This window comes from Pogona vitticeps, chromosome 6 (genome assembly GCF_051106095.1).
Source record: "Pogona vitticeps strain Pit_001003342236 chromosome 6, PviZW2.1, whole genome shotgun sequence".
Lineage (NCBI taxonomy): Eukaryota > Metazoa > Chordata > Lepidosauria > Squamata > Agamidae > Pogona > Pogona vitticeps.
This window is the reverse complement of record NC_135788.1, coordinates 69,080,817-69,098,311: the sequence shown is the minus strand read 5'-3', so window position 1 is coordinate 69,098,311 and position 17,495 is coordinate 69,080,817. Positions and strand designations below refer to the sequence as shown.

The 17,495-nt window shown below is 39.4% G+C and overlaps 1 protein-coding gene and 1 long non-coding RNA gene across 3 annotated transcripts in view; one reads left to right on the top strand and one right to left on the bottom strand.

Moving 5' to 3' along the window:
- The window catches only part of LOC140708344 (uncharacterized), a 77,974-nt gene extending 65,441 nt beyond the window's left edge, over positions 1-12,533 (bottom strand). The window contains exon 1 of the long non-coding RNA XR_013537388.1: positions 12,449-12,533. This is a non-coding gene — a long non-coding RNA (uncharacterized LOC140708344). The remainder of the gene's footprint in view (positions 1-12,448) is intronic.
- The window catches only part of PPP1R17 (protein phosphatase 1 regulatory subunit 17), a 29,895-nt gene that overhangs the window by 11,034 nt on the left and 1,366 nt on the right, over positions 1-17,495 (top strand). The window contains exons 3-5 of one of the 2 annotated variants that reach the window (XM_020803396.3): positions 1,583-1,735; positions 4,214-4,366; positions 15,237-16,834. In XM_020803396.3, the coding sequence (XP_020659055.1) occupies positions 1,583-1,735; positions 4,214-4,366; positions 15,237-15,316 (386 nt within the window). In that variant the 3' untranslated portion in view covers positions 15,317-16,834. Of the gene's footprint in view, positions 1-1,582; positions 1,736-4,213; positions 4,367-15,236; positions 16,835-17,495 lie in introns of those variants that run through there. The other variant, XM_078377515.1, reaches the window with a different exon arrangement.

Genomic DNA, 17,495 nt, shown 5'->3' with positions numbered 1-17,495 from the left:
CAATGGGTGAGGTTCGGGACTCTTTTCTTTCTTTCTTTCTTTCTTTCTTTCTTTCTTTCTTTCTTTCTTTCTTTCTTTCTTTCTTTCTTTCTTTCTTTCTTTCTTTCTTTCTTTCTTTCTTTCTTTCTTTCTTTCTTTCTTTCTTTCTTTCTTTCTTTCTTTCTTTCTTTCTTTCTTTCTTTCTTTCTTTCTTTCTTTCTTTCTTTCTTTCTTTCTTTCTTTCTTTCTTTCTTTCTTTCTTTCTTTCAATAGAGAGTAGCAGCATGTTTCCTTCTGTCCCATGTCAGGAGGCATTTCGATTTTGCTGGTTTTGCCCTTCGCAATGTTCATATTTTGGAGTCCTTATTTTACCTCAGCTTTGTAAAGAGCTGTGACTGTACCAAAACCAGAAGCAAATATAAGAGCATATTCAGCAAATGTTTGTGTCTGATTTGGTAAAGTCACAGCTCTGTAATAAAGAGATAAAATAATGATGTAAAATAAGGAGTCTGAAATAGGAACCATCATTACTGTCACAAACACATTCCTAGAGTTGTGAGCTAACTTGCTTCCCCTAAACCCAACTTCATTGGTGGTCTCATCACTGCTTACTTTCATTGGATGTAAGTTATTTTAAGCTATATGAGAGTGCAACTACACAGTGGAAAAATGCAAACTGATCCACTATGAATTGACATGCAGAAAGTTGAGTTTCCCTGGCTGAATTTACTTCAGTCCACCACACAGGAGTCAGCAGATAGAGGAGAAAATTGGCAATGAACTTTTGTTTCTGGCTTGTTAAGGTAGCTCTGTTGTAGCCATCCAGATTTGCAGGAGGCCAGCTAAAGTTAAGCTACCTTAATAAGCTGCAAACTAGGACTAGGTGTCTTTGTATCTGATTCTCATATAGTCAGTTAGAGCAAATGGACTTCTACCAGCTGGTCTTGTAAACAAGGTCTGGTTGCAATTTCCTCTTACAAACCTCCCTCTTCCGTGATATAGTGCACAAGTCCTGGAATCAAAACGTTTTAAAAAAATAAACAGTTTGGAGACAAGGGGTGCTCAATAGAAGGGAAGTGACAATCATACAAGTGTCCCTTTGTTTTCTCTCTCCCAATCTTGAACAAGGAAGCTAGGATAGCCAGCTTCTGAGCCATGAAGCTGATTCAACTCAAGTGATCACACTGTCTGAACTGATAAAAATGCATTCAATTAGGGGAAAAAAAGTAGAAGCCCCAGAGATGGAGGGGGAAAGTACAGATTAGGTAGAGATGCCAGGCTGATTTACATTAACCTGCATGCTATGAAGTCAACAGCAAATAATATGAATCTGACTATCCTAATCTCAGAATATTTCCTGTATTATTTATCAATATAGTTGTCCGCTCAGTTTCCCCCAGTCAGATGCTTTCCAAATATGGATAACAATTCCCATCAATCCCAGCCAACTAGGGGTGATAGGACATATAGTTCAACACATCTGGTTGGAGAAGGCCATGCTTTATTTTCGGGGAAGTGTTAAATTTTGTGAGAAAGTTACTGTCCAAATATCATTATTGTATGTTTTTTATATAATTATTATGTGGTTTTTAAAAAAATGTAGATGACCTTTCTGAACAACTGTTGAAAAGCTGTGAACTCAAAAAGATACCAAGAAAGGGGAAAGCTATTCAAGTCTCTCAGAAAAGTGAGCTGGACCAAAAAAAACCAAAGAGGAAAGATACACCAGCAATACACACTCCGCCACCTATAGCAGGTTAGTGTTACTGATCTCACATTTGCTACTACACATGGAACCACTGATAGTTGCACGGACCTCAAACTGAATAAGTATAGTGGACAAACACCAATGCTTTTTCAATCAATTATCTTCATATTTGTAGCAAGATTTTTCAATCCAGAGGCTTGAAACCACCCTATGCATTGTAAGGTATACCCTGTATTTCCTTGTATGCCACTAAGGGCCTCTGACACCATGGAATATATAACAGCTCCCAATCTTTTTGATCTAGCTGGCACATCTGGAATTTTCAGAACATTGCTGATGCTGTCTAAACACGGCTGACAGGAGAGGCTGTCCATCACAAAATGCCTATAGATTATGCACAGTCAGCTTTTCGACACTCATTTCCCAAAGAGTGCGCTAGTGAGCATAAAAGAAAAGCAAGAACTAAGCGCAAAGTAAAAAAAGATGAGATCTGAACTCTAAAACATAAAGCTACTCTTGAAATATCACAAGAAAAATATCAATTTCTCAGAGGCTAACTGATTATCCTCATAGAATATTATATACAATGCATACACAAAAAAGAAGGATGAATAAAGCCAGGCAACACATACATGTACACCATAGTAAAAACACTCTCTTGCTTCTCAGTATCACATCTTCTCCTCCCAGGATGATCTCTCTAAACTTAGGATGCTCCCTACCTCTCCTTATTTAGCTTCTACCTCTGCTAGACACCTGGGAGTTCTCTCTGTGAAAGCTGAGAAATATACCAGCCTTCCTCTTAAAAAAGAAAGCAACAATGAAAATAGATGGACGGACGGACGGACGGACGGACGGACGGACAGACAGACAGACAGATAGATAGATAGATAGCTTTGAAATGTTAAGGAGTAGGAGGGTTGCAGCCCAAGGAAATGTCAACTGAAACAGCAGTGCACAGATGCATGATGTTCAGAACCCCACACGTACAGTGCCAGACAGCTCTCTAGACTATGTACTAGTCAAGAAAAAAGAAGATCTTTGGGGGGTTTTTGTTGTTGTTTTTAATACTCATTCAGTATTAATACTGTTGTCTACATTTATAACATGGGATATATATTTTTAATAGCATGTTTATTACAATGGTTTTTTTTTTAGGTTCTGGGGTTTAAACTGAAAAATATAACTTTCATCAGACTTACTCCTTGAATGATCATACCAGTTTTGCCAGACCTATTAACAAGATAAGGCATTATAACGAAAGGCTGCAATTAACGCATACCTTGCTTCCCTTTTTAAAGCAATTAAGTTCAGGACGTGCAATTTTAAATTCCTACAATGCTCCTGATACAGTGTTATTCAAGGGCATTATGGGAAATTAATGTGATTGGTACAATAAAATGAATGAATGAATGAATGAATGAATGAATGAATGAATGAATGAATGAATGAATAAATAAATAAATAAATAAGTACAAGCCACTCAGCACTGATTCAGTGTTGTGTTATCCCCTGTGCTGCCTACCTGTAATGCTTGCTCTTGTGCTCACTATTCCGACTAGCTATGGCTGCTGGAGCTCAGTGAGGGAAAGTGGAGCTCATAAGAGCACACCTAACTGAGCGGCCACCTCTTGAAATATCATCACACCCAGCATTAGTGTCCCTCCTTAAATTAAACATCTGCTTCTAACTTTATGTAAACAGCAGACAGTGGGCTCATAATTAATAGCTGTATATGCCATATTTCTCCAGGTCCAGTTTAAAGTAAGGATGTAATAAAGGTAGCATTCTCGGAAGTGCTGTTTGTTCCACGGGCAGGGCCAGCTAGGCAGGCAGAGCTCAGAGGTCTCAACACGTATTTATATTTTATGCAAACCAATCTCCTCTAATCTCTTTTGCCTTGTTATGCTACCAGTTTCTTGGAGACAAGGCGAAAAGGATTATTTGAGAAGGAGGAAGACAAATGTTTAGAGATGGGGATAGTCATATCCTTACATGAATACAAATATCCCTGTACAGCTGGACCTAATGAGAGACTGGCCCCTGGGATTGGACCTTCCACTCATATGTCCTGCTGTGGTGCCAGTCTTCCTGCTCCCTGCCTGGCAGCAAGAGAGTAGAGCTCCAGGTGCCATTGGAAGGATGAGCAGGATTGGCGCCACCGCAAGATACATGAGTGGACAGTCCGGTCCCGGGGGCCGGATTCTCATTAGGTCCAGCTATATGGGATATTCATATACAAATGCAAATATTTCCATCTCTACATGTGTTATATTTTACCCCAATAAGCTTTAATAAGAACATTTTTTTAAAAACATCCTATCTAGTATATCTAGACCCGAACTGTGACTCCTAATGAAATCCACTTTGCATAAAAACTACACAGCGCTGGACCAAAGATGGGAGTTTTTAATTCTTGTGATGGGTTTTTCTTTTACCTCTCACCATTATCACCCCACACAGATGCAAAAAATCATGATGGTGTAGTATGAGATCTGACTTCCATTTCTTGTGGGATTTGTGCAGGCATTCTTTCAGACCACTTAATTAGGAGGTGTGACCCCTCTGATAATTCACCAAAAACCAACATGCATCTGGCATTTCAAAATGCAGAGCAAGAGGAGAAAAAACCGAGAAGGAAAAACACACCTGCAATAAATACACCTCCTCTACTTGCAGGTAAGGAAAATATGAAAAATAATAATAAAAAAACATTTTAAAAGCTATTGTTCAAGTCCTGGACAGAATGTATCACGTGAACAATCCCTGTAGATTTTGGGGGGGGGGGAGGAAATATATATTCTTTTACACTCCGTCCAAACCCATAAGCTGTCCTCTTCACCATCATCAGTGTTTCTTCTAACTATCCTGTCACTACTGTTCTGTTTCTGTATGTTCCCTGCAATGCTCACCCCCTCCATCAAGCACAGTTATTTCTCATTAGTGGACTTCCAAGTCAAAAGAAGCTTACATTTTCTTTGACAACAACCCAGTGCCCACTCACCTGGGTGTGAACTTCAGGATATCCACTAGGACTTTGAATAACTATGCATACAATTATGCTGTCACCAACACATACAATGTTACAGAAACTATCCAGCACAAATAGAAGTGACTTATTGGTCAGTTTTTGAAAAGGTTAAATCGTGCTGAGAAGAAGTTGCCATGACTGGCAAAGTCATTATCCTGTTTAAAACAGGTTGTCTGGAGGACTTCATACGGTGTTGCATTTTCTTACAAACAGCTCAATGTATTTGTGAACATATACTGCTCAGGTTTAATCAGAAAATATGTTTAAAATATTAAGGTATGCCTTTTCTATGGTCACAACAGAAATTGCACAAATCACAGAAATGCGTTATATATGCATTTAGTACTGAATGCCAGAAGTGAATCATGGCAAAACATTTGATGAGCAAGAACAAAAAAACTTAAAAATAAAGCACACACAAAAACCTATCCACTGAAAACCAGAGTATATTTCCTTGTTGCAGCTCATGCTCCACAAAGCCAGGAAGTTTGAAGCTAGGGCTAATGCCTTGAGAGACCTCCATGGGATCAGGAATTGTAGTGTGCAATGAAGCAAAATATGCTTGCTTACAGTACACTCTCAAGACACATATTCTGTACTCTGGATTCTCAGGCCCAAATCCAGCTGCATAGCTTCTGCTAGCTGAGACCAACAATGATCCTCTGATCCTCTATTTCACAATAAATAAATAAAAAAGCCAGCTGCACAAAATATTCCAGCACATACCAGTCCAGAAAGAGTTGACTCTGAGTAAATCTGCACAGGACCTCAGGATTTAAATTTTGCCTAAGCCACGGTATACTGACAGCTGATGAGCAGTTTCCATGTTATCTCCCTCATAAGAACTGATACTGGTGATGACTTTTTTTTCATTTCCTTTTAACAGCTTTTAAATTTTAGCTATTCACTGATGCTGCAGTTTTGTTTTCTCAGTCCTGTCTCTTTTTAAAAACTTGCAGTGGCCTTTTACCCAACCTTTCTCCAACAGCACTAGCTTTTCTTGCTGTTGATGCCATACTTTGTTTATATAGTGGCCTTAGAATTCCTTGAATTCTTTCCTAAAGGTAGACTTCCTTTCCTATTATTGATGTCCATGTATTCCTATATTTTAAAAAACAGGAACATTGTCCAAAGAGAAGAAATACTGAGTTCAAAGGAAAAAGGCTATAGTTGAAGCTGATCCCCACAACTAGGAAATTTAGACCACAGATTAGACCACCCCCTCAGTTAAAACATGGACATGCTGATACACTCTTTATATCAACTATTGCCCTAATTTGGTGTAGTGAACATGATAAACTCAGTCATGGATCAAGACTGAAATCCATGCTCAGTCCATGGGAAATCACTCAGGGATAGCACTGATAATTGATGATGATGATGACTCACTGCTCCCAGTGAAACTGGTAAAACCACTCCTTAAATACTGTATCTCATTTGAAAGCCCTATCAGAGTCGCTGTAAATCAGTTTGGATCTGATGACATATAACTAACTAACTGTTCTTGGGGTACTTCTGGGACTGTGCAGCTTGCACCAGACTACGTACATGGGTTGACTCTTCTCCCAGGGGGATGATGGGGACTCAGACTCTTAACCTCTGCTTTCACAGCCAGAAACCTGCCGCAGTGAACTGTCCAGCCAGCCCAACACTAGTAAAACCACTCCTTAGATATTTCCCTTATCTTTCAATCCTTATTAGGGTTGTTAAGTTAGATGCAACTTGATGGTGCATAACGTATAAACGCTACAACATAGAACCACTTGCTAACCCACTCCCTTTGTAACATGTCTTCATAAATTATTTCCAAACAAGGCCTTAGTTAGAAATTGAAGTCAAATTCATACATTTGTAACGGCAGTAGGTGCAACAGCAACCCCCAGTGAATTGTAGTGAATAATACTGAATAAGCCTGCTTACTGAACCAGCTACATAGTGGTTCTCACACGAGATGGGGGGGGAAAAAACACTGCCTGTGTGCTATTTGCTGCTCCTGCTTCAGCTGCCCATGCCCTACCATCAGTGCCGCATGAGAACACTTACAGGAGGAGCAAGAGGGAACTAGAAGATGATGTCAGTGGCACTTGCAACATTGAGGGCAGGTTGTTTGAACTGCCACTGACTGCACAGGTGCATTTGGAGCACAGCTGCTGTGCAGCTAAGTCTCTGAAGCCAAGCATTTGAAGACCAAGTCCACACACCAGCCTAATGTCTTGGCCTTGAAGAACTGGCCACATGGTACCGATGCTCCAAAGGTGACTAGGCAAACGGTGGCAATTCAAAACAACTGCTGCCATGGCTGCCACTATCATTATCCGGTTCTTTGTCCTCTCCTTCCCTTTCACATATGTGTTCCTGCACTGTGACAGAGGAAGCTTGGGCAGCAGGAGATCACATGGTGGTAAGTGGATAACAGTAGCTTTGCGACTTCCTCAAGCACTTTGTTGCGTGAGGTGACCACTTCAATCTGGCTAATGACCATCCCAGCCCCACAGGAGCATCCCATGCCTGAGTATCTTAGTACTAATATCTGAGACCTGAGGATATATCCTTGGGATAGCATTAGTGTGCACCTTTCTCATATCATAGGGTTCAGACCTTTCAGCAATACAGTAATTGCAAAATGTTGTGTGTGTATAACAGACAAATAGTGTGGAGACACGGTCATGAGTTTAAAAGCTAATGGCAGAGTGCTGCCAAAGACCTGTCTGCCAGGGTCTTTTGGAAGACAATTGCAGACTGAGGGTTACACCACACAATAGGAAGCAAGTGCCTTATTGAAATGAAAAGAAACTGTGACCAAAATCCTGTTCCTTAGTGTAGTAAATTGCACTAGATTGTAGTAGGCATCCTTCAGTCTCGAGAGACTATGGTATCATGCTCTGTACGGAGGTCTTGGAACAGCGTCTGGTGTGGCTGAGAAGGCACTAGATTAAACCTATGGAATCAATGGAGGTCTAGTGAGTCAACTCCTCCATAAGTTCCATTGATTCAAATGGGTCTACTCTAACTCTGAGTTGTTTTAGCATAGTAGGTCACAGTTAGAGGAAGACCATTTGAATCTATGGAACTTGTTGGCTCACTAAATTCCCATTGATTCAATGGGCCTATTCTAATGCAATTTATTAGACTAAGCAACAGGATTTTGCTTGTGCTTTCTAAAGCAAGGGTGCAAGGGGGGGAAATTGTATTTCTGGGTGATCTGCAAAACCAAATGAGGGTTGAATTCCAAAACTAAATAAGGGTTGCCAGGTCAGCAGCCTCCAATTCTCTTAGATTTCAGGACCAAAGCCTGAGACACAGAATGAACCCCAAATTCTGAGTACTAGGGACAAAGCCTGCCCCAATAATGGCAGCCCCAGTACTGTCAGCTACTTGCTTGTCATGAAGAATTTACATTCCTTCATGCTCCGTCTTTAATCCAGGTATTTATTTCTGCCAACGCCCTTCCTGACTTACACTAATAAGGGGTTCTCATTGCTGCTGCTCTCTTTTGATCCCAATGCAGAAGTGAACAAAAGCATTCTGTGTTGCATTCCTGATTTTTCTCCATGTTCAGACTTTATGAAACGCCTCTTTATTTGAATGAGTTCTCACAATCCAAAAGAGGGAAATGGCAGGGGAAAGGCTTGGTTGAATCAACACAACCAGTCAACAGGCTAAAATACCACAGACAGGAAACATTAGGAGGCTGATTTATTAACAAGTCTTGCTTGGCCTCAAACACCCATGTCCCTCAACCAGTCTATATAATTATCTGGACAAGCTTTTCAAGCTTTTCATACAGAAGAAAAATAAATAAATACATCTAGAATGTATTTTTGTTTTGTTTAAAATTATGTTTTTAAAACAAGGATTAGTAGAAGTTAGTGCAGCCACAACAGTTATTTGTTTTTATATGAAAGGTGAAAAAGTATTCCCTCAGCTTTGATGTACCATTTTTCACAACAACTGTATGAAGTTTGTAAGTAGGTAAATATCTAGATAGTCACCACTATTTCCACTCTACATTTGGTAAGGGGGTAGCGATGGCAATATATCATATCAGACAAACATACGCTTAGCTTCATTTGTTCTTATGCTTTTTAAAGTAGTTATCACATACGCTATCAAGGGTCTCTCAGAGCACAGAGCTGATGAACAGCCCTGAGCGTAAATAAAAGTCACAAGGAAGAGTTGAGGAGCCTATTCTTCCCCCACTCCATATTGAAGCCCTTTGCATTGAAAGAACATCTGTCATGGTTATGCCTGTATATGTGTTTTTTTTTTCTTCCTATCCCAAACCTCTGTACTCAAGAGAAACAGGAAAAAAGAGTTTGCTGTGGCTATCTGTGTACATGTGCTTTGTTTCTTCATAATTCATATAAAGATTCTTGTTAAGACTTTAGTCTTGGACTCAGCTATTCAGCAATTCTTGCTTTGTTTCAGTAAGAATTCAGCATGACAATTTTAGGATGCAATTAAATTACTGAAAAAATCCACCGTATTTAAATTGAGTTCAGTGTGTTTTAGATCAATGTTTAAAAAAGGGTGGATATAGAATGCACATGGAAGGGCAGAATCATGGGATTTTTTTTAGCAGCAGTGAGTGTTTTTACTCTTCCACTAGAGGGCTATTTAATTTAATTTGGATGTGGAGTTGATTTCTTTAAATTGATTCACCATATGTGAATGCCTCTGTCAGTATTAATTTTTAAGGAGCCCTCCCACTGACTGACCTTCTCGGCCATTTGCCCCTGGTGTTTGTTGTGGTGCTATTTTTAATACTTTAAAAATTCTTACTATCTGGTACAGTGCTATATCAGATAAAAATATACTGTATTTTAAAAAAATTAAAAGAGAACTTTGTTGTGCTCTCTGTTCAGTAGCACGCTGATCAGCTATTCAGCATAGCTCTCTAGCTAAGTACTAATCGGGAAGTTGCAGTAAGATGTGCAGGAGAGGGGGAATGGAAGAGGCACATTGAAGATGGCTATGGCAGAGGCAGAAATGGCAGTGGTGTTAACTAAGCTGCTGCTGCTGGTAGCCAGTCAGGGTAAACAAGCATGGGCTCCTTTTAAAAAAAAAGATTAAAAGTTGCCCCAGGGAATGCGCACAGCAGTTTATATAGCATGTAATTGCCACATGACTTAAAATCAATTTAAATAACATCACTACATATTTTGGCATTTGCCAAAATCCACAGATTTCCTCATATGTGGGATGGAAAGAATTTGAGATTTAAAAGCAAGGCCAGAAGCAGATATTAGAGATAACCTCTAATTAGGGTTGAAAGCATGTCAGTGTTTCAGAGAGGTTGCCTGAGGCAGTTTCTCTGTGTTTATGAAATCAGGCTTCAAACAAATCTCATAAATCTAATCTACATTATCATGGAGGTGAGGGAAGTTCCTACTGTGAGACTGAAGACTCCTAATTTAATAATGCCTCTTTTCTTGTCATGAGCTTCCTCTTTCTTCTGTTTCTGGCTTGCAAGTGAGAGAAACTGAACTGTGGAAATTAATTCACTCAGGCCAGGTCTTTCAGTGCTTCACCCCCAGTTGTTAGTGTACCTATCTATTTATTTATTATAATGGTAGTGCCGAATTAGGATTGCCACATCTTTTCTCTGAGAGGGTCCTCATATTTACAACCTATATGGAAGCAGAATTTGTCTGATGCAAGTGGGGGAAAGTTTTATTTTACAGTATTTCAGTTTTTATTACAGTTAGTTCTAAAGAATATACCAAAATCTGTGCATTCTTCCTAATTAGAATGGAACTACAGTAAAAATACAGCAAAAAGCAAATTGACCGATTTTGCCGTCTTTAGGTAGCAGGCAGTGGACTTGTGGTTTTAAATTTATAACAAAGCGTAATTGCCTTACTTTAAGAATGAAAATGGCAACATTGACCAATCCACTGGCTTCAATCCAGCTAGAGTGTGGTGTAAATGAGGCAGTTGTGCAGTGCAGCCTTGTTCATAGTTACTTGAAGGCTGGCTCCATTGCACCCAATCAGCTTACTTGGGTCTCCTTTCTGCAGAAAGGCATGGTAGAAATAAAATAAAATAAATAAATATAGGCCACAATCCTGCTGGTTATTCATGCTCGTGTAAATGCATTGCCACAAATAGCAGGAGTGGATTGCTGCTAGTAAATGAATCCTTGCTTATATTCTTTGTCATAGACCAGATCTCAAGATGCTGACATTATTAAAGAATTTCCCCTTTCTAGTTACAGGCTTCCTCTGTAGTCTGTTTCTGGTCTGAATGTGAGATAATCTAAAATATAGATGTATCTATACAAGAGAATTAGCAGAACTACTTAGCTAGCAGCAATTTGCCATTGCATTTATGTCAGTGTAAATAATCAACACAGTTTTGTTCCATGTGGTTTCTGTTTTCAAAAACAGCCCAAAAAGCTCAGAACCAGGATGAATATGGCAGTTTCATTTTTGAGGCAAACAAATCTTCAAATGTACGTGTTTAAATATTATTAATAATGCAAATGAAATAGCAGAGTAACATTATTTTCACCCTCCCTATAACTGGACGACATTTTGTGAATTCGACTCTTGTTCTGTGCACTATCCTTTAGTGATGATGCTTAAAAAAATTGTTGGGCACAGCCAACCACAAACAAGTAAAGTTCCAAAAAAAGCTTCATGGAAAATTTTATTTCTGGCCTGCAAATGCATAGATATAATTTCCAGAGTCTGCAACAAACCAGAAGACATTTACGAGAATATCTATATTCACCTTGTGTCTTGCAAGAGGTTAAACTAGGACACAGGGAAGACACAGGCTTCTAGAACAAGCCACATAATTTGGGCAGATTTTTCCTGGGCTCAGGCCAATGCGGCACATCCTTTAGAATAGCAGGTCTTGGCTGTCCAACCATGCTTAAAACTCAGGATTTAGGAGGAAATCCACAAGCAGGAAAAACTGAGTCTCAACAAGGCATACATGATCTCCAACGTTTTTAGAACATAGTGATGAGAAGCCAAAAACAATTATTGTAAACATCTGTTCAGAACTGAGGAAGGTGTTGTTTTTTGACATCCCAGCCCAATGTGAGTATTCACTGCTTTTTTAGACAAGCAGCTGGAAGTTTTATTTAATCATATCAGCTGAAATTGTTCAAAATTACTAAGGCTTAGGGAAGATGAGAAGCAGTTAAATGTATAAAATACCAAGCTAAAGCAGATAATGAGAAATACCCTATGTTAAAAAAAGCATACATCTATGAAAAAAGCAATTATTTACAAGCACACACACTTCATGAAGCAAATGCAGAGTTTGAGCAGCCCAGCAAAACAAAAAACCATTATACATTAAAAGGTGAAGACTGACGTTTAATTTTGTAATACCAAGGTTCTTTACCTCACCCCGCTGCTGCACCCAGTCTACCTGCCAGCTTGATATATTTTTTTCTTAAATTATACTGTGAAACTACTGAATAGTGAAAATATTGCCTTCATTATCCTTGTGTGTCTTTTTAAAAAAATGATTTATAGAACTGGAGCCTGAGGTAGATCACAACAAAAGGAAACCAGATGCCGTTAAAAAGAAGGAAAGATAAAAGCATAGAAAAACTTATGAGGAGATGCAATTAAAGCAACCATAGTAATAAAACACTATTGAAGCAGAATTAATGTAAAACACACTAATTTAACACAACTCCTTTACAAGCCTGTTCCAGAAACAGCAACTCAAGTGCCAGAAGCAATGAGAAGACAAAGGTTATTTATTACCTCACAAAAGGATGACAAGGAGGGGCCACTCCAGCCTCTTTGGGGAGAGAATTCTGAAGCCCAGAAGGAGCCTCTCTTTCTGTGTAGGACTGCCAAAATGTGCCTCAGGATGATGGCACAACATCTCAGAGCCTTCCAGGCTCATATGGAAGAATGTGGTCCTTCAGGGAGCCTGGGCCTTGGTCATAATAACCAGCCTATTTCAAATCATTCTTTAAAGCCACTTTTAAGCAATTGAAGCTTCACAGGAAGTATCTACCTTGATTAAATGGAATTTTTTTCACCTGCACCTTTCTTCAGGGCAGGAAGAAAGAGGGGCTGAAAGCCCAGCTTACCAATCTTAGCTGTTAACCTGTTTCCCTGGAAGCTAAGCAGAAGTACATAGAATTGCCACATCAAGACTGCTAAAGCAGCAGCATCCATGAACCTTACATTATCCTATTGCTATTCTAGCTAGAGTAAACCCACTGACTCAATGGGATTTACAGAAGTGTTCACTTATTATTTAGAAGTTAATTAAATGGCTCTAATGCCAGTTTGGACTAACAACGAGATACTGACCTAATAGTTACATTATGATGCTAACAGGCACTTTGTGTCGTTGTGCTTCCCAATTTCATGACTTTATAACTTTCTGTGTGTTGTTTGCCCCAGGTGCAACATGTGTGTGGGTAATTGGGGAGGATGGACCACTCTACATTTAAAAACCTATAAAGCCCCCCAAAATGTTATTCATAACCATATTGTTGTTTAGTTGTTTAGTCGTGTCCAACTCTTTGTGACCCTATGGACCAGAGCATCCTGTCTTCCACTGCCTCCCGGAATTGGGTCAAATTCATGTTGGTAGCTTCAATGACACTGTTCAGCCATCTCATCCTCTGTCGTTCCCTTTTCCTCTTGCCTTCAAACTTTCCCAACATCAGGGTCTTTTCCGGGGAGTCTTCTCTTCTCATGAGATGGCCAAAGTTTTGGAGCCTCGGCTTCAGGATTTGTCCTTCAAGTGAGCACTCAGGGTTGATTTCCTGCAAAATGGATAGGTTTGTTTTCCTACCAGTCCAGGGGACTATCAAGAGTCTCCTCCAGCACCACAATTCAAAAGCATCAATTCTTCAGTGGTCAGCCTTCTTTATGGTCCAACTCTCACTTCCATACATCACTACAGGAAAAACCACAGCTTTGACTATACGAACCTTTGTTGGCAAGGTGATGTCTCTGCTTTTTAAGACGCTATCTAGATTTGTAATCGCTTTCCTCCCAAGAAGCAGGTGTCTTTTAATTTTGTGGCTGCTGTCACCATCTGCAGTGATCATGGAGCCCAAGAAGGTAAACTCTGTCACTGCCTCCATATCTTCCCCTTCTATTTGCCAGGAGGTGATGGGGCCAGTGGCCATGATCTTAGGGTTTTTTTTTGTTGAACTTCAGACCATTTTTTGCGCTTTCCTCTTTCACCCTCATTAAGAGGTTCTTTAATTCCTCCTCACTTTCTGCCATCAGAGTGGTATTATCTGCATATCTGAGGTTGTTGATATTTCTTCTGGCAATCTTAATTCCGCCTTGGGATTCATCCAGTCCTGCGTTTCGCATGATGTATTCTGCATATAAGTTAAATAAGCAGGAAGACAATATACAGCCTTGTCGATGTATTCTGCATATAAATTAAATAAGCAGGGAGACAATATACAGCCTTGTCGTACTCCTTTCCCAATTTTGAACCAATCAGTTGTTCCATATACAGTTCTAACTGTTGCTTCCTGTCCCACATATAGATTTCTCAGGCACTCCCATTTCTTTAAGGACTTGCCATAGTTCTTTGTGGTCCACACAGTCAAAGGCTTTTGCGTAGTCAATGAAGCAGAAGTAGATGTTTTTCTGGAACTCTCTGGCTTTCTCCATAATCCAGCGCATGTTAGCAATTTGGTCTCTAGTTCCTCTGCCCCTTCGAAATCCAGTTTGTACTTCTGGGAGTTCTCGGTCCACATACTGCTGAAGCCTACCTTGGAGGATTTTGAGCATAACCTTGCTAGCGTGTGAAATGAGTGCAATTGTACAGTAATCGGAGCATTCTTTGGCACTGCCCTTCTTTGGGATTGGGATGTAGACTGATCTTTTCCAATCCTCTGGCCACTGCTGAGTTTTCCAAACTTGCTGGCATATTGAGTGTAGCACCTTAACAACATCATCTTTTAAGATTTTAAATAGTTCAACTGGAATGCCATCACCTCCACTGGCCTTGTTGTTAGCCATGCTTTCTAAGGCCCACTTGACTTCATTCTCCAGGAAGTCTGACTCAAGGTCAGTATGCGGGTTGTCCGAGACATCCAGAACTTTCTGGTATAATTCCTCTGTGTATTCTTGCCACCTCTTCTTTATGTCTTCTGCTTCTGTGAGTTCCCTCCCATTTTTGTCCTTTATCATGTCCGTCTTTGCACAAAATGTTCCTTTAATATCTCCAATTTTCATAGCCACAAGCACACTGAAAGACAATAGCTGCCTCACTTATTGTAAAACACTAGTAGAATACTGACTATGTACATTATTTCCTTCTACAAGATCCAAATACAGTTTTTTTAAAAATGAAAGCTGGGAGTCTAGGCTAGCTAATGGGCATGGGGTGGCATATGTATATTTTAAGTAAAATTCAGCCACTTGGTTAATGCAGTGATCCAACAAGACCTCACCCTATATTTACACTATCCTGTGGAAGATGAGATATGTAGTTGACTGGATCATTAAGGCAGGTACATTCATGACTCTCACATACTAACCTGTCTTCATTCTCTTGTTGAAGGTATTAAATTACTTAAAGAAGATAAGCAGACTGTGATTGTTGAAGATGAAGAAAAAGAGGCAGAAACGTCACCCTTTTAACATCCCATCATATCAGCAAGTTTTTGTAAATAATTCTGTATGACTGAATGGTAGTATTATCTCTAAAGCCTTAAAAAACCCACCCAAAAATATAAACCATGTCGCTTTCAGATGTACAATATATTTTATCTGTTTTGCATATTGAAGTAAATATGGATTATTTGAGCCAAATTTTCCCTACAATTAAAATAAAAATGACCATGTACCTTAAGTATTTTAGGAATTAACATATAAAGTCAATTGGAATTAACCTATAAAGTCAAAAAGAAGACAGTTGCCCCAGAAGAATTCCCTCATGCCAAAACGCTGCATGAAACATATTATTCTATCCCTACTCCTTCCTATCTATGAATACTTAACAGTTGTTGCTTTTATTCTGCTATCAGCTGAGACTTGTTTTACATATTTTTATACATTTTAACATCTATTATTTCCCTCCTGAATCCACAGCAACTTTCAGTCTTATTGTTTTCTCAGTGACTTGCTTCTTCTTCATGTGCTCTGAATGAAGTCTGGTGTGGACTCTATTTCTGCTGGAAATGTAATCAAGCTGAAGTGCTGCAGAATGTCTTTCATGTGCAGCTTACGGCTCATGGCACGACTTCCCCACCAGCCTTCACCCCACCAAGCTTTCCAACACTATCCTATCCTTGCTTTTCTGCCAATAAAAATGCAGGCCCCTCTCATCATGAAACCATGCATGAGACTTCCAGCTCATCCAATTTGTCCTTTGCCTCAGTTCTGTTGTAGCCGCACACTTACCCCTTGAACCAATATTGGCATTTTATTTGAGTCAGTACCTTTTTTCCTTTTTGGCAATTCTCATTTGGCTATGTATAAGACATAGCAGGAAACCCACCCATTTATGTTGGAAACCCAATGCTCCATAGTGTTCCTCAATATTGGTTGTAAAGCAGGCCACTTTAAGTCAAACTCTACTTCCCGACTGGGATCAATATTAAAATAGGAGTTTGGTTTCCAGATAACACTTAAGGCTCAGATCTACTTTCTTTTGCCCTTGTCCTCTCTCCTCTGCTGTTTTGCTAGCTCTTTTTGTTCCCTTTGCTATCTTTTCCCATTTCCTATCCACTTTCCATTGCCTTGCTTGCTCCTTTTGTTCCTCTTGACTGTCCTCTCTTTTCTCCATCCATATTCTGCTGTCAAGCTTGCATCTTCTACCCCACTTGGCTGTCTTCTCACTTCTGTCTGTCTGATGCTGTCTGACTTGCTCCCTTTCTCCCAGTCCATCACCTCCAACTCCCTCTGTTTTCTGCCCTGCCACACTTCCTGCTGTCGGTGTACCAGTTGCGGAGGTTGTAAAACTAAGTTGTGGGTGCTAATAGTGGGACACTGGGGAACACAGAAGTAGACATAAAAGCAAAAGGGGGGATTGCAAAGCAAAATGCCATAAGTGAGGCGTATACTGTACATATTTTGGGTTTTCTTTACTAATTTTATGGTAAACACAAATATTGTGTCTATTGTCTGGTTATCATCTGGGATACAGGAACACATAAACATGCAGTTCCAAATCAGATCACATTTTTATCACCTTGTATCACCTAGCAGTTAGTAACAACTTAGCGCCTGGTAATTTTGCTTCCTATCACTTAAACTAAATCCATGTACTCCTTTTATCTGAGAGAGGTAAGCACTTCTACAGATAATTTAAGACAAAGTTACACCATTGAAAAACTTGTTAATAAGTGACAAAGCCCAGAGTTGTAAATGTTAATTTAAATATTTAATTTGTAGGACAAACTTTGTTTATTATTTTCATTTGTGCAAGTAATTTGGTTGTACTTTCTTTATTAGCAAATGTAGATTTAATGTCACGCTCAGAATTAGAATTTGATGAGAGCAATCCATCTTTGCAACTTCCAAATTAGAAAATGCAGTGCCATCTGTAAAGAGAATTTTCCAGAACTGAAATGTCTGTACTGTGTGTCATATAAATGATGTAATCTAATATAGTGGAATAGGAATTACAGTATTTGTGTAGATAATTATTCTAAACTTTGGCCCACTTTTGGAGGAAGTGGAACTGTTTTTCTCCTTTGGCTTTTGTTTTTACATTATCATTATTATTATAATTATTATTGGCTAACATTCTATGTTGCTTTCAAGCTTAAATTGTGCAGCCTTTCTATGATGACACGCATTGCAACAAGATGTCATT